This window comes from Plenodomus lingam, assembly GCF_022343315.1.
Source record: "Plenodomus lingam strain CAN1 chromosome Unknown contig_19, whole genome shotgun sequence".
In the NCBI taxonomy this organism is placed as follows: domain Eukaryota; kingdom Fungi; phylum Ascomycota; class Dothideomycetes; order Pleosporales; family Leptosphaeriaceae; genus Plenodomus; species Plenodomus lingam.
Window position 1 is genome coordinate 1,635,717 of NW_027093936.1, and position 23,664 is coordinate 1,659,380.

The 23,664-nt window shown below is 51.2% G+C and overlaps 8 protein-coding genes across 8 annotated transcripts; 3 read left to right on the plus strand and 5 right to left on the minus strand.

Moving 5' to 3' along the window:
• Positions 1-1,325: 1,325 nt before the first annotated feature.
• Positions 1,326-2,598, minus strand: IAQ61_004578 (uncharacterized protein; the record flags this gene model as incomplete). The annotated part of the gene is made up of 6 exons (XM_066096416.1): positions 2,548-2,598; positions 2,400-2,458; positions 2,180-2,298; positions 2,019-2,155; positions 1,627-1,702; positions 1,326-1,424 (listed from the first exon to the last, which is right to left on the minus strand). Exons 1-6 carry the CDS (start codon positions 2,583-2,585, stop codon positions 1,326-1,328), a joined length of 528 nt encoding a protein of 175 aa, XP_065953734.1. The 5' UTR covers positions 2,586-2,598.
• A 358-nt stretch (positions 2,599-2,956) lies between these two features.
• On the plus strand, positions 2,957-4,525 carry IAQ61_004579 (uncharacterized protein; the record flags this gene model as incomplete). Its single annotated transcript, XM_003839177.1, has 1 exon — positions 2,957-4,525. One exon carries the CDS (start codon positions 2,957-2,959, stop codon positions 4,523-4,525), a length of 1,569 nt encoding a protein of 522 aa, XP_003839225.1.
• Positions 4,526-5,317: 792 nt separating this feature from the next.
• On the plus strand, positions 5,318-9,909 carry VPS10 (vacuolar protein sorting/targeting protein PEP1; the record flags this gene model as incomplete). Its single annotated transcript, XM_003839178.2, has 4 exons — positions 5,318-5,767; positions 5,818-6,008; positions 6,059-9,253; positions 9,312-9,909. The coding sequence occupies 4 exons, from the start codon at positions 5,318-5,320 to the stop codon at positions 9,907-9,909; spliced, it is 4,434 nt and encodes a 1,477-aa protein (XP_003839226.2).
• Positions 9,910-10,860: 951 nt separating this feature from the next.
• Positions 10,861-12,011, minus strand: IAQ61_004581 (uncharacterized protein; the record flags this gene model as incomplete). The annotated part of the gene is made up of 2 exons (XM_003839179.2): positions 11,651-12,011; positions 10,861-11,001 (listed from the first exon to the last, which is right to left on the minus strand). Exons 1-2 carry the CDS (start codon positions 11,933-11,935, stop codon positions 10,861-10,863), a joined length of 426 nt encoding a protein of 141 aa, XP_003839227.2. The 5' UTR covers positions 11,936-12,011.
• Positions 12,012-13,849: 1,838 nt separating this feature from the next.
• IAQ61_004582 (uncharacterized protein) lies at positions 13,850-15,256 on the plus strand (the record flags this gene model as incomplete). The annotated part of the gene is made up of 1 exon (XM_003839180.1): positions 13,850-15,256. The coding sequence occupies one exon, from the start codon at positions 13,850-13,852 to the stop codon at positions 15,254-15,256; it is 1,407 nt and encodes a 468-aa protein (XP_003839228.1).
• Positions 15,257-16,463: 1,207 nt separating this feature from the next.
• On the minus strand, positions 16,464-18,915 carry IAQ61_004583 (uncharacterized protein; the record flags this gene model as incomplete). The annotated part of the gene is made up of 3 exons (XM_003839181.2): positions 16,464-16,879; positions 16,933-18,565; positions 18,670-18,915. The coding sequence occupies 3 exons, from the start codon at positions 18,913-18,915 to the stop codon at positions 16,464-16,466; spliced, it is 2,295 nt and encodes a 764-aa protein (XP_003839229.2).
• Positions 18,916-19,607: 692 nt separating this feature from the next.
• IAQ61_004584 (uncharacterized protein) lies at positions 19,608-21,285 on the minus strand (the record flags this gene model as incomplete). The annotated part of the gene is made up of 7 exons (XM_066096417.1): positions 19,608-20,231; positions 20,286-20,643; positions 20,692-20,717; positions 20,767-20,934; positions 21,072-21,110; positions 21,159-21,198; positions 21,251-21,285. The coding sequence occupies 7 exons, from the start codon at positions 21,283-21,285 to the stop codon at positions 19,608-19,610; spliced, it is 1,290 nt and encodes a 429-aa protein (XP_065953735.1).
• A 287-nt stretch (positions 21,286-21,572) lies between these two features.
• PAB1_1 (Protein phosphatase PP2A regulatory subunit B) lies at positions 21,573-23,369 on the minus strand (the record flags this gene model as incomplete). Its single annotated transcript, XM_066096418.1, has 6 exons — positions 21,573-21,596; positions 21,647-22,242; positions 22,291-22,942; positions 22,997-23,094; positions 23,171-23,211; positions 23,326-23,369. 6 exons carry the CDS (start codon positions 23,367-23,369, stop codon positions 21,573-21,575), a joined length of 1,455 nt encoding a protein of 484 aa, XP_065953736.1.
• Between the last annotated feature and the right edge of the window lie 295 nt (positions 23,370-23,664).

A 23,664-nucleotide genomic window follows, 5' to 3' on the forward strand; every position in this document is an offset into this window, starting at 1 on the left:
TTTACTTTTAATAGTAGGGGTTTAAATTAAGTATAAAAAGTAGTTTTATTTCTATTATACGCTATAATACCTAACTAAGACTAAAAGGGGTAGAAAAGATTAGCTTCACGCTATACGCACATATAACATAATAATAAGTTATGATATTTTTACTAATAGGAGGTGGTGATAATAGAGGTGGTAGTAATAATAGAGGTGGTGGTGATAATAGAGGTGGTGGTGATAGAGGTGGTGATGGAGGTGGTGGTGGTGGAGGTGGTGGTAGAGGTGGTGGTAGAGGTGGTGGTAGAGGTAGTAGAGGTGGTGGAGGTGGTGGTGGTGATAGAGGTGGTGGAGGTGGTGATAATAGAGGTGGTGGAGGTGGTGGTGGTAGAGGTGGTGGTAGTGATAGAGGTGGTGGTAGAGGTAGTAGAGGTGGTGGAGGTGGTGGTGGTGGAGGTGGTGGTAGAGGTGGTGAAGAAGATTAAAGAAAGGAGGGGTAAAATACTTAAATAGTAGGAAACTAGGGTATTACTACGTAATACTAGTAGATTAATAGAAGTAGAAATAAAAGTAGTTTACTTTTGTGGAATACATGGTATAATAAACCCTATTTAGGTTTACTTCTTCTACCTAAACCACTTCTTAGTCTACTTTAGATAAATATGGCTACTGTAAACCGGTTTTGTACCGTAGTGCAAAAGTACCATACGTACTCACGGAACTACCGGTATGCACATGCTAGTTAACCTACAAATGTCTTACGTAAACTGGCCAAGAACATCTTCCTAATCCTAAGGCCTGCATCTCATTCATGAACAAATACTCCGTAAAGGAGTTCCATGAAGCTCTCCTTGTGTGTCAGCGCCTCGCTACAGAATTACAAAGTCGCGCTTTCGATGAAAGGGTCATTAGACCACAAGCTCCATGTCTACAATCTACACTAGTTGGGTCATATGTGCAAGTCGTGCAGCACATCGCTGCATTTGGATCCTCGAGTGTTGGATCATCTTACCTACTGGCAAGCGAGATTTCCCGTTTTTACAAGTAGACTAAGAATGTGGGTTTGCGAAATCACTCAGGCCTTGGAGTGCGTGAAAGAATGGAGAGATGAGCGTGGTAGGTAAAGTAGATATATCCATAACTTAGAACATTGAGATGCGAAAATGGGACTGTGAACGGCTTACGTTTACTAACATTATGTTTATACATTTTATGATTGAGACTCTGGTAGAGGCGTTCACACCACACCACACTCTTTCATGTATGTACCCCACTTTCCAATGTTTATTGGCCCGGATGTCGCTGCAGATAGGTTGACCCACAGTGGGTTCTATCCCGCTGCACTACCCACTTCGATGACCGCTACCCGGTCGATCCCCAGCACCTGGTGAACCCCCAGTTCTCACACCTGTCGGATGCCGATATGTGTGATTGACCTGATACTTGGTTTATATTGTAGGAATTGTTAGGTTAGCGGCATTTCTATGAATGATACGACTGACACGAGCATCCTGCTCAAAATCCTCCCGCTAACTTATACAGCTGTGATATTGCGGGCTGTCATTTGGTTAAGCGGTGTTGTAGCCTGTCGGGCCTTTTATGAATGTGTTGACCTGGCTTTTAGATGTGGTGCGAAGTACCTACATGTAGGCGAATCACTGTAGACATGATGAAGTCTTTCGACTTGGATATATAATGATACTTTTGTCGAGACTTCGATCTGCAAATATCAGAAGCATAACGTAGCTAGCGGCACATTACCAAATACCACTAAGGGTTGTTAAAAAGTTTCGATCAGAAGACTGTCCGCATCTAGTGTCAAAAGCTCGAGTATACGCCGGACGCAAGACAACAAGTAAGCTTCAACTTGGTTTAGGTCGGTCTCAAGCAGCGCAGATTACCCACCTGGAGTACAAAGTACACTGATCAAGTTGTACATGCATATTATGATATAGGGAGATTAATACAAGGAACCCAGGGTGTAGAGGCATCTGATCACCTAGATGCCTGTGACTTCGAGTCTCCGACTTACTTACATATGAACCCGAGATATGCCCGCACCAAGGATGTCAAGGGAGAAGGATATGCAGCATTGGTCCAGTTGCGTTTGGTACAATACTACATTCAGCAGGGCATATTCAATTCTGTAGGTTCGTCTTGGCGTATTCCACACCTGTTACCGTATACACTTACATACACGAGATAAAGCCTCGCCGACGTCTCGGCCGTTTGAGTCATGTATTAGGCCGTTCAAGGTGGAGACACCGTGATCGGGCAAATCTACCGGGTAGTAATTGTCGCTGAAATCTGTCCGTACTATGAGAAGTACACATTTGGTTGCTATTGCATGGTGGGATCCCTCCAGATGCAATCGAGAGGCACGGGCTACGGCTACCAGAAACATAGGATATGCTTACTATGCTTATGAGGTTGAGAATGTGGGCCTCCCGGAGAGAAGCCATTATTGGAGCAGTTGCTACGAGCATGTATAGAGTTGGCTATGTACAAGACTGTCGTTGTACATATTCCAAGCCCTTGGTATGCCCATCTCGCTCAATTGCTTACCAAGGCGAAACAAACGTCTGTCTCCTCAAGGTCTGCATCCAGAGCTTTATTCTGTTTGCTCAATTGAACTCTACGTAGCTAGGTCAGTCAATGGAGTCTGTGTGCCTCTAACGTGTTGTCTTGTACATGCGTAGTCTGGACAACAGTAATGACACTGCACTTTCACTCCTGTTTGCTGAAATGACACATTCGTACAGATTAGGCTATCCTGAAGTGAATGGTTCAAGGATACCCCGGCCGCTTGGTAAGGGCCCAACACACTAGTCCGACTATCGCGCCTGGATTTATACCCGTACATACATTCGACAAACCGCACGCTTATTTACGGGATCAGATACAGTTCCAAATCTCTCAAGGAAATCGACATTCGGGGCTAACACTACTACCACCCACCAGATCAGAGCTCAAGATGTCGTCACTGCACTCACATTCATCTTTGGAGACTGTTAGCAGCGCTGGGAATTCAACATCCTCTGCAGACAAAAATGATGGCACCATGTCACGAAACCGCACATTGATTCTGGATCTGGGAGATGTGCTCTTCCATTGGTCTGCACGGTTCATCAAGGCCGTCGCCCCCTCGACTCTCCATTCCATCATTCTCTCGCCAACTTGGGCCGAGTTAGAATGCGGCAGAATTACCGAGGATGAAGCCGTTGAACTTATTGGCGACGAGCTTTCGTTAAGCCCCAATTCAATCCACGAAGCGCTGGCACAAGGGCGTCAAACGCTGCGCGTTGACCATGAACTCGTGGAACAGTTGAACGCGATCAAGACAGAGATGGGCGGCATTCTCAAGGTCTACGCCATGACCAACATCTCGCGAGACGATTTCGTACTTCTCAAGAAAACACTGTCGAACTGGAGTTTGTTCGACCGTGTGTTTACTTCCTTTGAAGCGGGCATTATCAAGCCGGACCTGGACTATTACAAGCATGTGCTCAGCCAGATTCATCTCACCGATCCAAGTTCCGCCATATTTGTCGATGACAAAGTCGCCAACGTCAACGCAGCACGCTTTTTTGGCGTACGTGCCATTGTCTTCGAATCTCCGGCCATATTGCTCCGCCAATTACGCAACCAACTCTTTGATCCTGTTGCACGAGCTCGCCAGTACATGAAGATCAATGCACACAACCATATTTCGCAGATTGAAGACGGCCCCGAGTTTCGAGATGCCTTCTCCCAGTTTCTCATCTACACCGTCTTGCGTGACTCTAGCATCATCAGCCTGTCCCCACCAGACACTTCCGTCACTGATATCAAAGCAAAGATTTCAAAAGCCCAGTGCGAGGCCAGAACGTGGAATTACTTTGTTGGTGATCCCATCGGAACTACAGAGACATTCCCAGATGACTCCGACGACACGGCCTACGCTCTCCTCGCCTTCTCGCCGCCTGCCCACTCCGCGAACGTAATCCTAGACCGTTTCCTCGCAAATCGGCATTCCCGAGACGGTCTGGTGCAGACGTATTTCTGCGAGAAACGGCCACGAGTCTGCCCAGTGGTCATGGCGAATGTAATCCGTGCGTTTTACCACTATGGTCGCGGCGCCGATGTTCAGGCCGAACTACAGTACGTGCGAAGTATGCTAGTAAACCGTGGCTATGTCGATGGATCGCTCGAGTACTACTCTGCAGAGCCATTCCTGTATTTTGTCTCCTGTCTCATCGAGGCCAATCCTGGTGCTCCTGAAGTCCAGGCGCTCCGCGTACCACTGGTGGCAGCTCTGCGTGAGCGTGTCGGTCGACGCGAGGATTCATTTGCGACTGCTGCACGCGTTCTTGCATGTCAGGTGATGGGTGTGTGGGCCGATTCGGATGTTGGGTATCTCAAAGAGTTGCAGGATGTGGATGGGGGGTGGGAAACTGGCTGGGTGTGTCGATATGGTAGGAGCAGGAAGAGGATTGGAAATCGGGGTGTGGTGACTGCGTTTGCAATCAAAGCTCTGGAAGAAACATCAAGGCGTCTGAGCTAGGTGGATGTGGTAGATGTGAAGCTTGATGTATGATAGATAGTCTCTCCTATTGGAAAGTACTTGATGGACTTGCGGTACGAGCCAAACAGCATGATGTAATGATATGTACACACGCTCTATTCGAGTGTCAAATGTTCACATTGAATACTTTGGTTCGAATTTATGTTCTGTTTCAAGTTTGTGCTGTCCGGTCAAGCGCTGGTGGTGATCTGGAGCGATGTAGATGGAAGTGATGGATGATGGTTATGATGGTGGCACATGCATGCTGCGAACGTGAACGTCGTGAAGAGTGAAACGGAGCTTGGGAAGACGCTTGTCTATTTTCGGCCTAATGCATTCACAGGGATATCGGTACCTAGCCGCGGAAGTCCGCCCATTCGTCACCGCGCGACTGGTGAGGCTGGAAATGTGTTTGACCAGCTTACTGTACTTCTACCTGCTACTGTGTTGAACTATCCATGGTGTCGTCGTCGCGTCTCTACTGCATTGGTGTGGCTGAATCCGCGCTTCCATCCTTAGCCAGCCTTTCGATAGGCTGTGTCGACTACCATTGGTAAATCCTATTTCCACCGTCTTCCAAGTCGCAAGGTACGCGCCGTTGCCACCATCGGAGTAAGCTTCGCCGTGCGGCACCAGGATTGTTTCAGGCTGCCAAGCGGGCCGCAGCTTGTCATCGAAGGCTGTTGCTTGAGAGAACGGAGCAGACAGCTGTTCATTACATAGCACACGCCAGCGCCTGCCTCTCACCCCACCTATCCCACACTTTATCCTCCTCGACGCCTCTATGCAACCATGAAATATCTCAGGGGCCTTTTGCTGCCCGCCCTGCTGGCACTAGCACCCTCGATTGCTGCCAAGAAAGACGAGCCGCTCATCGAGACGACCGCATTCAAGAATGACCTCATCAATCTCATGTACTTTGACGATTCTGGAGTCGCCTTGGTACAGGAAATCGAAAACGGCAACGTCTGGCGCTCACACGATGCCGGCAAGGGCTGGTCACAGATAAAGGATGTGAGCAAGGTACTACGGATAACCAAGAGTCCATACGATAACAAAGCCGCCATAGTTCTGGGCGAGAAGAAGCACTGGATCACATACGATCGGGGGGAGAACTGGGACAGCTTCGAGACAGAGTTCCCGCCCTCGCCAGTTGCGCCTGTCGGTTGGCACGCGTCAGACAACAAGAAGATTTTGGTAAACGAGATCGAGGACTGCTTTTTGGCGCCATGTCTGGGCAGAGTATGCACCATCTAGAAGACACTACTCAGAGGATGCTGACTTGACGACAGACATACTACACCACCGACGGCTTCAAGTCGAAACCGAAAGTCCTCGTCGAAGACCGTCGCATGTGTCAATGGGCCAAAGGCTCTGAGCGCTTTCTGGAAGGCGAGGACAAGCACGATTCACGGATACTATGCATTACCAGGGGAAAGTACTCCGACAGGTCCAAGGATTTCAGACTCCTAATTTCAGACAAGTAAGCCTCAATATGACCCCACCCGTGGCGGCGATGCTAACAAAAGACAGCTTCTTCAAAGATAGCGAGGAACCGAAGATGTCGTCCGGACGAACCGTACAGGGCATGACCAATATGGCAGCTGTGAAAGGCTACATTGTTGTTGCTAGCAAACCTGACCACTCGAACGAGCTCTCCCTCTACACAACCCAAGACACTGAGACATGGCACCACGCGCAATTCGGCGACCACAAGATTGAGGAGGATGCATATACCATACTCGAGTCGACAAACTACAGTATCCAGGTGGATGTCATGACCTCGAAATACGTCGACATGGGCAACATGTACACGAGTAACTCAAGGGGCACTTACTTCACCAAGAATGTGGAACATACCAATCGCAACCAGGACGGATTCGTCGACTTTGAGAAGATTGCCAATATTCAGGGAGTGGTGCTGGTGAACACCGTTGACAATTGGAAAGAGTACGAAAAGAGTGGCCAGAACAAGAAGCTGAAGTCGCGCATCAGCTTTGATGATGGAAGATCATTCGAAAAGCTTACTGTCAAAGGCAAAGACGATGAACTACACCTTCACTCGGTCACAAATCTGCACAACAGCGGCCGCGTCTTTTCAAGTCCGGCACCAGGCATCGTGATGGGAGTGGGAAATACCGGGGAACACCTGGGAAAATACACAGACGGTGATCTATACGTTTCTGATGACGCAGGCCTGACATGGGAGATGGCACTTAGCGAAGCACACAAGTACGAATTTGGCGATCAGGGTTCGGTCCTGGTCGCAGTCTTCGACGAAGGGGACACCGACGAGATTAGATATTCTTTCAAGCATGGACGGAAAGATAGCTGGAAGAAGATCAAGCTCGACTACAAGATCCGAGCTCGAGAACTAACGACACTTCCCGACGCGACGAGTCTCAAGTTCATGATGTACGCATCTAGGAAGAAAGAGGGTGGAGGCCGAGAACACGTCATTATCCATCTGGACTTCGCCGACATGCTTCCCAAGTGTGAAGACAAAGATTTCGATGACAAGTGGTCTGTACGACAAGAGACGGATGGCAAGCCTAGTTGCGTCATGGGCCACAAGCAGCTATTCCGCAGGCGCAAATGGGATGCTGAGTGCTTCATTGGCGACGTATTCAATGATCCTGTTCCGACGTTCGAGCCTTGCGACTGCGACGAGATCCGAGACTACGAATGCGATTTTGGTTTCGATCCAAGCGGTGAGGGTAAGGACAAGAAATGTGTACCTTCCGACTCGAGAAAACTACCGGAAGGTGCTTGTGAAGGCGACGCCAAAACCTTCAAGGACAAATCGGGCTGGAGAAAGATCCCCGGGAACCAGTGCAAGGGCGAGACGGACCGAGAAAAGGAGGTGGAGCGTCCTTGTGGTGACGCAGAGAAGCAGCCACCCAAGAGCAACAAGATCACCAGCGAGCTCACAAAGTTCAAGGGTGGCAACTTCCAAGAATACTACTATCTCGAACGAAATGCTCAAGCCGATGATGACAAGCCAAACGACCGCGACAAAGATGAGACAGTTGTCATGTTGACAGACGAACGTACCGCTTGGATCACTCACGATCATGGAAAGAAATGGAAGAAGGCAGTGGACGATGAGATTGTCCGAATCTATCCCCATCAGTACGAGAACAACTACGTCTACTTCCTGACGGCCACGAAGAAGGTGTACTACTCCGAGGATCGTGGATTGCATGACAGTATACATTCATTCCAGGCACCCACCATGCCCAACACGGAGAGGCTCGAGATCATGCGGTTTCATCCAAATCAAAAAGGATGGCTGATATGGATGGGTGGTAAAAACTGCGAAAAGGTTGGCGACAAAGACTGTCATACCGTGTCATACATCTCGCAGAAGAATGGACAAGAAGAGAGCTGGGAACCCATGGTGCCTTACGTCAAGAAGTGTGTGTTCATCTGGCGGGAAGCTGGGCGGAAGGTCAAAGAAGAGCAGGTCTTTTGCGAGCAATACACGAACGAGGAAATGGGCGCACCGCTGCAGCTCATTTCTAGTGATGACTGGTTTAAGAAGAAGGAAGTCAAATTCAAGTCTGTTGTTGAATTTGCAACCATGGCTGAATTTATCGTGGTAGCGACAAAGGCCGATGACGGAACGTTGCACCTCGATGCTACCCTGGACGGATCCACTTTTGCAGAGGCCAAGTTCCCACCAAAGTTCTTCGATGTTCACCAAACGGCATACACAGTCTTGGACAGTTCAACCCATGCAGTGTTCCTACACGTCACGGTCAACCCGCAGAGGGATCAGGAATATGGTTCTATCATCAAGAGTAACAGTAATGGCACTTCGTATGTCATGAGCTTGAGCGGTGTCAACCGCAACACGGAGGGATACGTCGACTTTGAGAAGATGCAGGGTCTTGAAGGTGTCGCTGTTGCAAATATTGTGGCCAATGTTGACGAGGTCAACAATGGTACCAAGAAGCGAAAGCAAAGTCGCATTACTCACAACGATGGTGCAGCTTGGGAGCCTTTACAAGCCCCTGAGAAGGATTCAGAGGATCAGCCCTACAAATGCGATGTCTCGGATAAAGAGAAGTGCAGTCTTCACATTCACGGATACACTGAGCGTGCGGATCCTCGCGAGATGTACTCTTCGCCGACCGCTGTAGGCATGATGCTTGCGGTTGGCAACGTCGGTTCTGAGCTGACGACATTTGGCGAAGCCAGCACTTTCATGACGATTGATGCTGGTATCACCTGGAAGGAGATCAAAAAGGGCACCTACGCTTGGGAGTTTGGTGATCAAGGAGCCATCATCGCCATTGTTCGCCGAGGTGAAGACACGGACCACATATACTATTCTCTTGATTATGGCGAGAAGTGGAACCTCTACAAATTCTCCGAACACAAGATTCGGGTCGATGCCATCACCACGGTCCCTAGCGACACCTCACTCAACTTCCTCTTATGGGGCAAGGACAGCAAAGAACTTGTTGCAGTCAACATTGACTTTTCTGGCTTGCCTGACTTCAAGCGCAAATGCGAAATCGACGAGGACAACCCAACGGCTGGTGACTTTGATCTCTGGTCCCCCCAGCATCCTTTGCAAGACGGTGACCAAGACTGTCTTTTTGGCCACGTAGCGCAATATCACCGTAAAAAGCGCGGTGCTCAGTGCAAGACGCAGCAGCGTATTGATCACATGCACAACATTGCCCGGAACTGCACCTGCACCAGGCGTGACTACGAATGGTACGTCTTAAACTCACCCCTTATCTGAAACTCTTGCCCGATACTAACAATACTACAGTGCATACAACTACGAGCGCAAGCCCGGCGGCGAATGCGAAAAGATTCCTGGCCTCGAACTGGCCGACCCCAAGGAAGTGTGTTCCAAAGGCGCAAAGGAATGGTGGGACCCGTCACCGTACCGCAAAATCCCCCTCTCGACGTGCCAAGGCAAGGAAATGGATCAGATTGGCGAAGTGCACGCCTGCCCCGGCTTTGAAGAGGAATTCGAGAAGAAGCACGGCCTGTCCGGGTTTGGCATCTTCCTCGCCGTCGTGCTGCCCTTTTTGGCCGCCGGCGGCATCGGCTACTATGTCTGGCGCAACTGGGACGGCAAGTTTGGTCGTATCCGATTGGGAGAGAATGGCGGCAGTTTTGACAGCGATGCGGCGTGGGTGAAGTGGCCTGTTGCCGCCGTTTCGGGGCTCGTGGCTGTCGTCACCGCCATTCCGTTGGTCATGGGCAGTCTGTGGAATTTCCTGGCGAGTCGCATGGGCGGTGGGTATGGTGGCAGGACGTATACGAGTCGCAGTTCGTTTGCGAGGGGGAGGGGGGATTATGCGGTTGTGGATCCGGATGAGGGGGAGTTGTTGGGCGAGGAGAGTGACGAGGAAGTTTGAGGTTGAATGGATAGACAGCCTAATTTTTTGGGGTTCCTCCTGCTTCCCTCTTTGAGTCGGGCTGCGGCGGTGGGTGGGAGGGGGAACGTTTGTGTAGTTGTAGTTGTAGTTTAGATTTTTGTTCTTGGATGGGGATTGAGTCCAAAGTGCATTTGTATGGTATCAAACACGGTCGTGTGGTTGTAGAGTAGGTATTGCACGCTGTTTGTCCCCCGTGCATATGCGAGCACTTGAGTGTAGGCAGGTATCACGTGCATATCATATCATCACGTCATCTTTGTCGTATGCAACGAAAATCTGGCTTTGCAACGCATCGGTCCGTCTATCCATCTATCTCTCTCTTTTCGAAGAAAGTGTGTAAGAAAACAATAATAATAATAAATCTGCATTCGCGTCATGTGCGTTACCCTTCCCGTTGCATGCATTACCGTTGCGCAGCGTGGCAGGTGTGGGACTGGGTACTACACCAGCCACAGCCACAGACCATTGTACAGCAGACTGTAGAGTACGTAATCGTGCGTATCTGGGGAATAGTAACGGCTTGCATGTGCAGATTGTAATTTTGCAAATTTGTGGGGTTTTCGGGGAGGGCATGTGGTGTGGTGTGTGGATGGGGGGGTTGGATCTAGGTTTAGAATTAGATTTGGAGTTGGGATGGCGATGGCGATGGCGAGGATGTGTGTTGAGAAGAGTGGAGGGTGGTGGAGTGGAGTGGTGGTATTGTATTTCAAAAACAAGCATCGGAAATGCGGGAATCGGAAATTAGGAGATTTTTTTTCAGCAGGGTAAAGGGGGCGCTTGGATGGTGTTTATCGTGCAGGTAGCCTACAACTCTATGGTAGAGGATGCGGCTAGATTCAAAAGCGCGGAGCTACTAGAGTATACTCCTACCATGAGTTCATGGGGTAGGCACTCTACTTCTCTAGTGCAACGGGCGGTTGTTTTTTTAATCTAACGGTGACGGTGACGGTGACGGTGGTGGTAGGACGGTGTGATGGGTATGATGGAGGACAGAGTGACACGAGCAATCATTCTCGAACAATGAAAGTGGACATGCAGGTCGCACATTGCATCGTTGCATAGTAGGTAAGCCTTGTGGCTGTGTTATGATTCAATGTCCTGTTTTGAAGCGCAGGCTACTACGCCGCCGGCAATGTTTGCTGCGAGGGCGGGATGGCGAAGAGTTGTTTTGTCCATGGGGTTGAGCAAATGTCGGTTACAGACCTGGATGGTGGATGGAGATTTGTCTACACTTGCATTGTTTGTTCCAAGATTACACGAGCCATGGTGCCCCCATGGCTCAGGTAGATTACCTAGGTAGTCCAGGTTCTCTCAACAAGGTTGCATGTCGTGACCAAAATGGTTAGAGCCCCCGTAGTAGAACCATTGTTCCGAGCGAGGCGCAGTGAAATGCCATCTAAGCGGGCATGAAATGGGGAAGGGATGGATGAAGATTGGTGGTTGGTGGGTGGATGAATGAGTGAATGGATGGATGAATGTTCCTGCCATTTGTTTTGCTGGGTTCGGGAAACGTGTGAGGTTTGGGGTACCGGGTAGACATGTTTCTCGTGCATGATGATGCATTGACGATGGTCTACCCAGGCGTACCTACTTGGATAGGTACATTGCACAAGTCCAAGCCGAGGGGCCGAGGACCAGCTCGAAACATGGACGAGTGTTAGGGTGGTGCGACTCGAGTGCGAAATCATCGGGTGCTAGTGCAGGAGAGGAGGGGACTCACATGAACAGATTCTTCTTTCCTGGTCCTTGACTCCTTGTAGGGTAGATTCCAGACCCCAGAGTCAGTTGAGTGAATGGGGATTGTGATTGTATACGAGTCGTACAGGTACCGGTACCTCCTACCGGTAGAGAACACGAGGTGTGGCACAGTCGCTCGATTAGCCTCGTACAGCTGGCCACGCGCCTCCCCCTTCCCCTTCTCCTCTCTCTCATGCGACCCGTTTTGGCAGCCTCGCATTTCCCCAGGCATCCGTGTTGGTAACCAGGCATCGGAGCAGCTATCCATTCGCAGTGGGTAGGCCCCTTCATCAGCGACTGAAACAGAGTTGGGGCTACCGGTACCGTCGGCCGTGCCAGGGCGGCTGCAGTGGCCCAGCATTGTTTAGTTTGGCAACGAGTTTGGACAGCGAGAGAGCCGTGAGAGCCGTGAGTGGGCTCAGGCAGGGTGGGAGGAAGATTGGATTGTGAGTGGACGCCACCAAGATTAGTTTTTTGGAAACGGTTGGTTGGCTAGACCTGTACGGTGCAAGTAGGGGTGGTGCATGAAGATGCTTTGACGCGGAGAAGGGAAACCCCCTGACTGTGCGTGCGGCTGGCTTGCTGTCCATGCTTCTGCCAGTTTTTCTTTGCGGGTTTATGCGTAGGGAACGATAGGGTACGGAGAATTGTGGAGGGGGGAGGTGTCGGCGATGAGGCTTGCCCAATCGGGACATGTCTCGTTTCAGGTGCGAGTGGCCAATCAGAGCCGCGAATCATTCTCCAAGGCATCCAGTCGCTCCTTCTTCTCAGCGACGTCTGGGTGGGTGTTACCCTGACTGGATACAATACACAACGCTGGATAGAATACCCCATTACTGGATACAATACCCATTACTGGAATACAATACACTCAAGGCCCATGTCATGCCCATGCCCGGCTCGCCCTCTCTTCCACGCGCCGACAGCAAATACAAGAAGATGATGGCTGGGCGGGTAGAGAGATCTTCTTCACCTCGTCATCGTCTTCGTCGTCTTCATCCACAACCTTCGCCACAAATCTCCCAACAGGCGCCAATGGTGTGTATCAGGCAGTGCCCCAGCCGCGCTCTACTCGTCGCTCGCTTCACACACACTCTCCACTTACCCACCACCATGGCGAGTAACCTGGCGAATACCATGCCCCCGGCTAAGAGGGTCTGAAGCAGGCCACTGCGCTTGGCTCGCGGACGGCTGCTGTGAATTGGGCATGGTGGCTTGCGGGTGGAAGCCGCACGCCAAGCCGTTTCACCTGCACAGCGCTTCTCTTCCCACTGCTTGCTCACTCACTGCTCGTCTATGGCCTGGAATCCGGGACTTCTGCGACATGGCGACATGGCGACATGGAGTTGACTTGTTGTCGACGCGAGTACATGAGGCCAGCCTGCCTTCCTCATACTCTTCCTGCTCTCCCCCACCCCCCGTAACCCCCCACACCTTCCCTCCCAATAAGCCTGGTCACTCCTTCCCTTTGGTCTTGGTCCTTCTTTCCTCCTACAGCTTTCAAACAAATCCTCTTTGTTTTTTTCTTCTTCTCTTCTCTATCCGCCACCTCACATTCATTTCTTCATTCATTAGGAGTGCTTCCCCCCCCCCCCCCCTCCCACCTTTTGCTACCCTTACCTTGCTGTCTCTACCTTCACTCCCTTCTCTTCTCTTCACTTTCCCTCTCTAGCCTCTTCTCCGCGTGCTGGCACGTCTTGACCCCTACGTCCAGCCTCTCGTACACCCCCGCCTCATCTGATACACAGAGCCCTCGCCGCACCTTTGCTGTTGCGCGTTGATGTAAGTCCTATAGTCCATTGTTGTAATTACACCCATCCACCCTACACACAAACAGACGTACATGCCTGGTACAAGGTCAAGGTCAAGCTGGTAGCCCGCTTGTCCGCATCCACGAATTGAGAAACTGTCAAACCCCGCCGTTACCGTTTGCCCTTGACCCGTAACTTCTTGCCTTGTCTCAGGCAGGCCTTGGCGGTTTCCTACACGTCTCACGACCTTCACCATCTAATTCAATCCACACCTTCTTGTATTAGTCACTGACGGCAACAGCGCCCCTCTTCTACATTCATTCTCTGTGTCCTACAAGACGGACACCCATTCGCTTCTCTAACCTTCTACTTCTTCTTCTCCCTCTTCTTCTTCTTCTTCTCCTCGGACCGGATCCCTTCTGTTCTCCATCATGAAGACCTTTTTCGCCATCGCTACCGGTCTCTTGGCTGCCGCCTCCACCACCCTTGCCTCGCTCAATGATGCCTCTCTCAACGACGCCGGTGAGGGTTTCATTGGCAGCGACCATATCAAGGAAGTCGCAGACAACGAGTACATCATCACCTTCATGCGCAATGAGACCATCCCAAGAGGACTCGACGAATACCTCGAGGAGATGGATCTCGCCAATGACAATGTCATCTTTGAATCGCAAAACAACTACACCAAGGTCTGGATTCTCAGGATGTGCGAAAGCCAAGCAAAGGCTTTGAACGAAAAGGTCGAGATCTCGTCTGTCGAAGAGAAGACGATGATCCAGTCGTTTGCCGAGACCAAGAGTGGCGCTCCTTGGGGTCTGCAGGTCATCTCCAACGAGGCTGGCGCTTCTGGATCCCCGCAAGGCCAGGACTTCACCTATACCTTTGACGATTCGTCGCTTGGCGCCGGTGTGGACATTTATGTCATTGACACTGGAGTACGAACCTCGCACGCGGTCTTCACAGGACGTGCAACTCAAGGCTTCACTGCTACTGGCTCCTTTGTGGATGGTGACGGCCATGGCACTCATGTTGCTGGTACGGCTGGAGGCGCCAAGTTTGGTGTGGCACAGGGCGCCAACATCATCGAGGTCAAAGTGCTCAGTGACAATGGCTCTGGTTCTTCGTCCGACACCATTGCCGGCATGGACTGGGTCATCACCAACCATGAGAAGCGCAAGAAGGAGCCCGGCTTTGTCGGATCCATCATGAGCATGTCGTGGGGTCTTCAGGGCACAGCCAACGCAGTCGACGAGGTCATTGCTGGTGCGCTGGACGCTGGTATTCACGTCTCGGTCGCTGCAGGAAACGATGGCGCGGACGCCTGTGGCTCCACGCCAGCCCATCTCGGTGGCGCAAACTCCAACGTCGTCACAGTTGGCTCCGTCAACATTGACAGCGAAGTCTCCACCTTTTCCAACATTGGCAGGTGTGTGGACATCTACGCGCCTGGCGAGCAGATTCTCAGCGCATGGAGCACCGGCGACACCATTATCAACTTCCTCTCCGGCACCTCGATGGCCTGCCCCCACACCACCGGTGTCATGGCCTACCTCATGGCCGAGGACGTCGCGGGACTTGGCCAGAACCCCGCGGCGCTCAAGCAAAAGCTGCTGGCCACGGCTCGCGAGGGCAAGATCTCAGGCCGCACGGGCGGCAGCGCCAACCTGCTGCTCAGCAACGGTGTCGACGGTGGTGTCGCTAAGCGCCTGGTCAAGAACTACGTGGTGCCCGACCGCAATGGCAGCCCGGCGGCTCGCGCCATCGCCGCGGTGAATGAAGGCATCGTCATGGACAAGCGCTTCCAGCTGCACTCACGCGACGCACAATTGCGATTTTAAGACGCATTGCCATGGGCGCAAGCGCCCTGTTGCATGATTTGATAATTCTGGTCAACACTCTTATCAGAGACCCTCGGGGAAACAAACAAGAAAAAAGTCTTTTTCTGGACATCACCGATACCTATCCCCCTCGTCTCTTTTCCCCCTTGTCTGGGCGCATAATCCGTCCCCGAGATAATAATCATCTACTCTGCTCTGTGCCCGGTTTTTTTTTTGTCTACCCCCCACCATATATCAGCATGGCTCAGTCGTTGACTGCCCTTTTGAGAAAATGAAAATGTATACTTGTCGAGTTGTGCTGGGTGGATGGAGGGCTGGCGGTTGGAAAAGATATGGGGCTGTGGGAGTGGGACTGTGGTGTTGGATGGATGGGGTGTGTGGTGGATGTAATTTTCGCTGTCAATACTTTTGGATTTATTGCATTGGCGGGGCTGCGTGTGTGTATGTGTGTATGTTCATGTGTGGGTGGTTGGGATGCGGGGATGTAGATGAGATGAGATGAGATGAGATGAGATTAGCAGATTAGAAGAGACGAAAATCCAAGGGATGATGCAGACCCATGGATGCGGTATTTTGATGTGCTTTTACTTGTGTATGTCTGGTTGATGAGAGATGAGTGATGTGTGATGATAGCATACGCATGTGGCTTGCAGGAATTACATTTAGGGCAGTCTGCCTCCCTCTATCATGCCTCCTCATCTCGTCCCTGAATCTAGAGCGTAAGTCTGTGTTTAAGCGTAACTCGAGAGTTTTGTACTTGTACGAGGTGATTGGAAGGATAATGAACAAGTAGCGGTATCATGGTGTAGGCATCACACGCTTCAATTTGATCAGGTACATGTGAGTGTTTGAGTGAGATTAAGATATTCTAATGCTTCCACCATGCATCTGATTGCGTCATCAACTGCCTAACCTGATGCTCAACATATGAAAACAAACAGCCCCGGGGGTGGAGTGAGTGAGTCCACACCCAAAGGAGCGGGGCGGGAATAAAAATCTCCAACCATCTCCACCCCTTGCTTTTTTCGGGATTTCCATTCCATGGAGAAAAAAAAAGAATCAGGAAAAACCACAACAATCGTACACGATGAATCCGCCTGTGCCCCCACGCCGTGCAGCCTTTTATACCCTAGATTGAATGCAAAGAAGAAGTCGCCCCCTTGCCAAGTCAACTGGTATCGGGGGGCGTCACAAATTTAAACCCCGTCTATTTTGCAAAGTGTAGGTCGTATCCGAGCCACTTCCTGGCGTTGACCTGGGGAACGGTGAGACCTGGAGCGCCGTAGGTGAGCGGCGCAAAGTAAAAGAAGCTCCATGCCACCAAGGATAGAACGACACCAGTAGCAATCCAGCTGCCCATTTGGCTGGAGGAAGCGACGCGCTCACGAACAGGACGAGAACGAGTCCTGCGGTGGCCCTTGATGGCAGCGGCGGCCTCGGCGTCTTGCGGTTCAATGCAGAAGATGAACTCGACTAGAGCACCAGTGACAAGGCACGACGCGAGATGCGCTGGGAGGTAGTGGTGCAAGAAAAGTTGGCGGCCCATGATGAAGAAGGGGACGTAGTGAGCTGCCCATGTGAGGAAGAAGAAGCCAGTCGAGTTGTACAGACGCGATCGGGTGCCTATAGCGGTTTTAGTAAAGATAGAACTAGTGGAAAAAAGTCGGGCGACTCACGTTGATCTAGAGCATCCACGCCACGGCGGAGAGCCAACTGGTCAGCACCAATGACACCAGCAAACACGGCAAGGAGCGAAGAGGCAAGCCACCAACCAAGTGGGTTACCAAGGAAGTAGATTTGCGAGCGAGTGTCGTTTTGGGTCCAGAAAGACACACCACGGAGGAGGAACGGCCAAGAGATGGGTTGCGAAGCGTATGGGTGAGAGCTCGTCAGAGCGTTGTTGTGGTGAAACATGGCACGCTGGAGCTCGATCCACTTGCGGAGAAAACTGAGGTGCTTCACCTGCTTGACTTGCTTCTTGTTGCGCTCATCGTCGGCCGGGAGAGACGGAATATCATCAACGTACCAGATGTTGCTAGATTGCTGGGCATTCTTGTTACCGTTAATCTCAGCCTGCTTGTAAGCCCAGTCCGGGAGCGGTGTGGTATGGGTCCACATGGCAACCTTGGTGGGCACGTGGACGAGCTTAAAGTGGGTAGACATGGTCTTGAATTCCCCCTTGCCTTTGTCCACCTTGATCTCGAACAAGGTGTCATTGAAGCGCGACTCATTCGCCTCCTCCTTGGGCACAGCGGTGAACTCCTGGTTGGTGGGGTAGTAAGGAGAGGCAACATCGTGTGTCAATAGATATGTATCGGTAATGAGGTGGCGGAGACGGATGACGTCGCCGACCTGGACGCGCTGGCCGACCTCACTCTTCAGAGGCTTTGAGGGAAGAATTTGCCAGTGGTTGTTGGTGTCATTGTGGGGATATCCTGTGACTTGCTGTCCCTGGGAAGAGACACGGCCATCTTCGTAACGCAGAGGGTATCGATCTGGGTGACTGTGCAGGTAGACCTTGGTGTCCTTGTGGCGCACCGTGATGGAATCATAGTAGTTGATACCAACGGACTGGAGACTCATAATGTTGTCGCTCAAAGTCTCTTGGAACTGTGGGGTCATGAAATCATCGCCTGGGCCGGAACGGTTGAGGATGGTGAAGTGGACCTGGAACCAGAAGAGATACAGCAAGAATGGGACAACGACCAGGCCAACAGCTCGAGCTGCAAAATGCTTGCCAAAGTCGTAGAGAGTCAAGGCACCCTGGCGACGATTGACATCCATAAGGTCCCACAAGTCAATCAAAACCGGGACACCAACAGAGAAGAATGTAAAAACACCGACATACTTGACGGAGATGACGCAGCTCAGACTGATGCCAGTCAAGAGCAGCCACTTCCACCATGTGCGGCTGAAGGCCTGGTGACGCTGCTTGTAGAAACGAATGTAGCTGAGGACGGAGAGGGCCATGAAGAAGATGAGCGAAGCGTCGAGGAGAATCAAGCGTGTCTGACCAATGTGGGCATTGTCAAAGAGCATGAGGCCCGCTGCTGTGATGCAGGCTGGCAGCGAGTATCCCGACTCCCACATGATCCTGAAGACGATGGGGACCGTAAGGGAACCGAGCGTGGCGGGCATGGCACGGTATGCGACATAGGGAACTTTGTTGGTAATGTAGGAGTCGCCAATATTGTCAAACAGGAACTCGCCCTTGTAACCAACCAGCCAGCCAGCCAATGCGAAGAGGAGTTTGCCGAGAGGAGGATGGACATCGAAGAAGTAGGTGCGTTGCAGATAGTATGAAGCGAACTGCACAATGGTTATCAACCCATGTCTGAGCCAGGTTCCTCCCCTCCCCGCCAGGAAGTAGGTGGTAGTGCGGGGATTGGAGCCAGTTTCCAAAGACTGCCTACCTTGCCAAAGTGCACCTCATCGAACACGACCTCATTGGGATGGTTGATAGCCCAGAAGCGCGTAATGAAGGCCAGCACTGTGATGACGGTAATCGCAAGCTTGTAGTCCCACTCGCTGTCCTTCTGAGCAGGCTTGTAGGGCTTGGCCTTCTCCACGACGACCTCGGTGAGCGCCTCTGGGTTCGGTGTGCGCGGCCTCTTGGAATCCTTTCCAGGTCGTTGGCGTACACCAGCGGGCGACGTCATGGTGGGCTGTAGCTCAATGAAGCTGCCTGCAATCCTTCAAATCAGTATTTTGGTATTCACGGTAAGTAGTTCACGAGATACACTCACCTCACACGGAGAAAAAGAAAATAGCCGATGGACTCGGAGGGGGTGAAAGAGAGTTGCAGGGAACACTGAGCAGGTCTTCATCAAGCCAGATCAGCTTGCTGGTGCACGGAGCCCCTTTCTCACCAAATGTAAGGGTCCACTTCGTACTCCTGTAAAGCTGTTGGCCAATCAGAGCAGGCCACCCCATCACCCTTGGATTCTCGTCCCAAAGTGGCCAGATAGTCACAGACATTCTTCCTCTCCGACATGTCCTAGGGATAATAGTCTTCAGCTGCTGGATTGTCCTCCAAGAGATACATTCAACATGACAATCCTGTACATGCAATTGTACCCGGGGCGTCCCACCTCCAAGCACGCGGCCCGTCTTCCGTTGGGTAGAATCTCCAGGGTCTATCTGGCCCTCGATCTGTATCTACCGATACCTAGTCTACAAGATAGGGCCAGCCATAATTTGTTAGTCCATATGTCGAGGGTACATAGCAGCATGGAGCTGACGAAACCGCGTACTCGCATGAACAAGAAAGAAACCCCCTCAGAAGCAAGCATGTGCCCCTTGTATCCCCCCCTTGCCTACACAGTAAACTTGTACGATCACTTGCTACCGCTCATTGGGCCTTCTTGCCATTCACAGCCTCCACCTTGTTCTTCTCCTTGTCCTTCTTCTTCTGTGGAATCCTGTACGTTGTCTCCCACCCGTACAAGGCACCCGCTCCAAACACCATTGCAGCACCAAACTTCATCATGCCACTCATCTGGTTGCCAAAGAGCCAGATACTGAGCAAGAAACTAACCAGCTTCCTGATATTCAACACTATCGTAACAGTCACAGCAGACGTATTTGCGCTGAGAATATTGACCCCAGTGATGCAGAGCAATTGTGTTATCGCATTAGCAGTGAGATAGACCACGTGCTGCGAGGTCGAGTTGAGCATCTTGAGGAACGATGGCGGTAAGGTGGACGCAATGTGGAGAGGTACCCGGAAGGGCTCCGAGGCTTGAAGGCGCTTGAACTGATCCAGCAAGACTGGCGAGAAGCCAGCGAACAAGGGAATAGATAGCAAGTGCGAGTAGAATAGATTGGCCTGCCAGTCTTTGCCATGGTCGCGGTAAACGTCCTCCACATAAGCGCCCATATATGCGGAAAGCAGCTGGGCCACAAGAAGAATGAGCAATCCAGCGCCGAAAGACGAGCTATTCGCATCATTGGTTGAGGCGTGCATGTTCTTTCCCTGTGAGATGGTTAGCACCCGATTACTACCGGTACTATTCACCGCGCATCGTACCTTTGACGCCGCATCTGCCCATGCAGAGACCATTACTCCTACGGTCAAGAATGCAACAGAAAAGACCTGCAGATAAGTATATCTCTTGCCGCGCAGCCATCCAGCAGCCATTGTCGTCACACTACCAAAGCTTCTCAGAATGATGTGGACTGGAACAGAGATGCTAAAAGCGAAAGCCCAATTATTCATCATGTTCACGGTGAAGAACAACGCTGCGCTGATGCACCATTTTCGAAACGGCACGGAAGATGACCTGACAAAATAGCGGCCGTTTGGATCGAACTGGTAATGCAGTGTCGACAGACATGTAAAGACAAACTGGAAAAGAGTGATGAGAAGTCCACTGTCGGGTTCTTTCCTAGACCAATATCAGTGAGTGCGATGCAAAGCATGCATTACAACATACTTTACTATTGCTTCGAGACAGTAGACCTGCACTTTGATCAGTATGTGACAGATATTTTTATACGGGCGAGCCTACATTTGCGCAACAGCCTCCGAAAATGAGCGAGAAGCTACCAAGAATGGGTGCGAGGGCAGCCATATCGATGTGAGTTGTTGTCGATGCAATTGAGTGTGCTATCACCACCCCTGGCTGTCGATGAAGAATAGGAGCACTTGAGGGAGCTTCAAAGATTGGAAAGGTAGTCTAATACTTATTAGGCATGTGGCGTAGGTGAGTTTGGAGGGTCACGGATGACGGTGCGATGGTATCCGGGGATTATGGGGACTGATGCCCGGAAGGTCTGACCCAAGATACAATCTGAGGGGCCAAGGAAAACGTACAAAAGTGAAAAGAGACAAAGATCGTGCCAGTTCAGAAACCTATCATGGTATCAACAATGGATCTAGTAGTTTGTGAGATGGGGTAACGTGGAGCTTTAGCTGCCAGGGTCTGCAGAGCCTCAGGGCGCTAAGGATGATTAGCGGCGCCGAGCCAACTTCATTGGGTAGGGAGCCAATACATCACACGACAGTTCGGATACCAAATCTTGTTCATGGTTTCTTTTCTTGTTCTCTGCACCACTCAGAGTTATTATTGTGGTGTTTCAGTCTACGCTACCGTGCATCCCATCCATTCGCAATGCGCATAAAGACATCAATCATCAGCGTTTCCCCGCCTGTCCCCCAGGAGTGCTCCGATTCTACCATCCTAGCGCCAGGCAAGCTTATGGGCCAAACTAGAGAAGGAATGTGGAGGAATATATCGCCAAAGGATACACAACCCAATGCTCTGTTTTGTTCGGTGAGCGACTGTGAAGATCGCACTTATGTGGACGCCTGATTCTACAAAGCGCTGAAAACGAAGAGCTGCACGTCGTTAGTGGCTATCATGGCATCTTCAGATACAGGAGACTTACGTTGTTTGTAGCCGCAATGGCAATGCTGTCCTCGAATGGATGCCAGCTCATGTGCAGGATCTTCTTGTTGAAGTCGATCTGATCCGCATCCGTCTCCTTTCGCATGCGTTGCCCTTGACCCACTGCACCAGCAGCCGGGCTACCGGCTCTTGAACCACCCTTCTTACTGGTGTTGCTGCCGGTGGGGCTCGTCGAAGAATTCATAGGGGTTGGGATACCCACCTTCTTCGCCTTGAACGCCGACTTGTCGGCTTGTAGGACAACCTCCGTGTCCTTCTCTGGGTCTGAAGGGTATATCATGAAGTTGTTGTTGTAACTACCGGTCATGACGTTCTTGGCATCGCCCGAAAATACGACCTCGAACTTGTCGAAAATGCTGTCGTTTTCATACGTATCACAGAGCCTCGGTCGGAGGTGCTCATGAATGGGAATGGTCTTTACAGGGGTTCGCTCCATGTTCACATCCCAGATCTTGACAGTGAGGTAATCGCGTGATAAGATGTAACGTCCATCGTGTGAGAACCGCACATCGGAGATGGACGAGATGATCTCTGAGAAGAAAGAACGAGAAGATGGATCTTCTTCTTGTTCGAATTCTGAGGCAAGATTAGTAGCTTTTCTCCGATCCAACATAAAGGACTTACGTTTGGCGTGCTGATCGCACAGAGCGCTCTCTCGCATGTCTGCAAGCTTGATCGTGCCCTTGGAGCTTGCATACATGAACCAGTTACAGCTAATTGGATGGAATTCAGCGGCTGTGATGACCTCTGTAAGCTCCTCCATATTGGCAGGCTTGATATCGACAATGTTAAAGCTCTGGTCCTGGATGTTGAGGTTCCAGAGATTGATTCGCAGATCGTCGCTGCTTATGAAGGTCTCTCCATCGCTGTTGACCGATATGCTGTTGATGTGGTATGCATGTGCGTTTGCGTACGTCTTCCGAGGCACTGCTGCGACAACCGTGTCGTGATGTGTGAGACGAGGGAGCTTCAGATCGGTGGCGTTACGGAACTGCGCATTTGGGTTCCTGACTGGACCGCCGCCACCGGCAACCCCTCCACCAGGCGTCAACTCGTGCGAAAGATTGTTTTCTGCCACCACCTTGAGTGACTTTTCAAACACCTTCCATAGCTTGATCGTCTTGTCATTTGTGGAGAGCAGGTAGTGGGATGCATTTTGGCGACGACACCACTTGATTTTATTGATCTTTTCTTCGATTTCGAGGGATTTTAGATAGTCAAACTCGGGTTCGTGTGATTGGAACTCTGTGTGGAATTTGTATTCACAGGTTTTTTTCTAGCACAGATCAGCATTGCCGTACGAGACCAGGGATTCCCATCGGTGGCCTACCGTCTCATTCCTCTCGAAAAGAACAACACGGCCACCCTTGTCGCCTGTTGCGAGGTAATTGCCCGTCTGGTCAAACTCTACGGTGGAGATGATGTCGGCTGCGCTGTCTGTCAGCCATGCATGCTAGCATTAACGAGCTGTATAGGGTAGAAGAAGGAAAAGCTTGGTACGTACCTTCGGTTATGTCTTCGACATCGCCTTTGTCACCAAAACACCTGCTGTTGTCAGTAACGTCACTGGAGGCGAGGCGAATCTGCGGGGCAACCCTCTAAAGCGGCAAACTAGAAAATCGGACGGTGTTCATGCACGCAAATCTTGTGGCAACCTACTGGGTGAATTTCCACGTCGTGGGGTTGCCCTCTGCTTCTACCATGATTATGAGGCGCGACTGTGCGGCGAACAGCAGAGTCCGATGTGATGATGATGATGATGATGATGCTGAGCTTTCTCGTACTCTTTGTACAGAGCTGTATGTAGTGGGGAGCCAGGGAGGTAGGGGCTAATGGCGGCGGCGGCGGTGTTGCGTTTGTTGCGGTGTTGCGGAGGTAGGTGGCGCCGCCGACGACGTCGAAGGTTGGCAGGTAAGTGGTGTGTGCAGGTGGGCAGCAGTGGGCAGCGGGCGCTGAATGCAACAGACGATGTACGTGTGTGTGTGGGTGTGGGTGTGG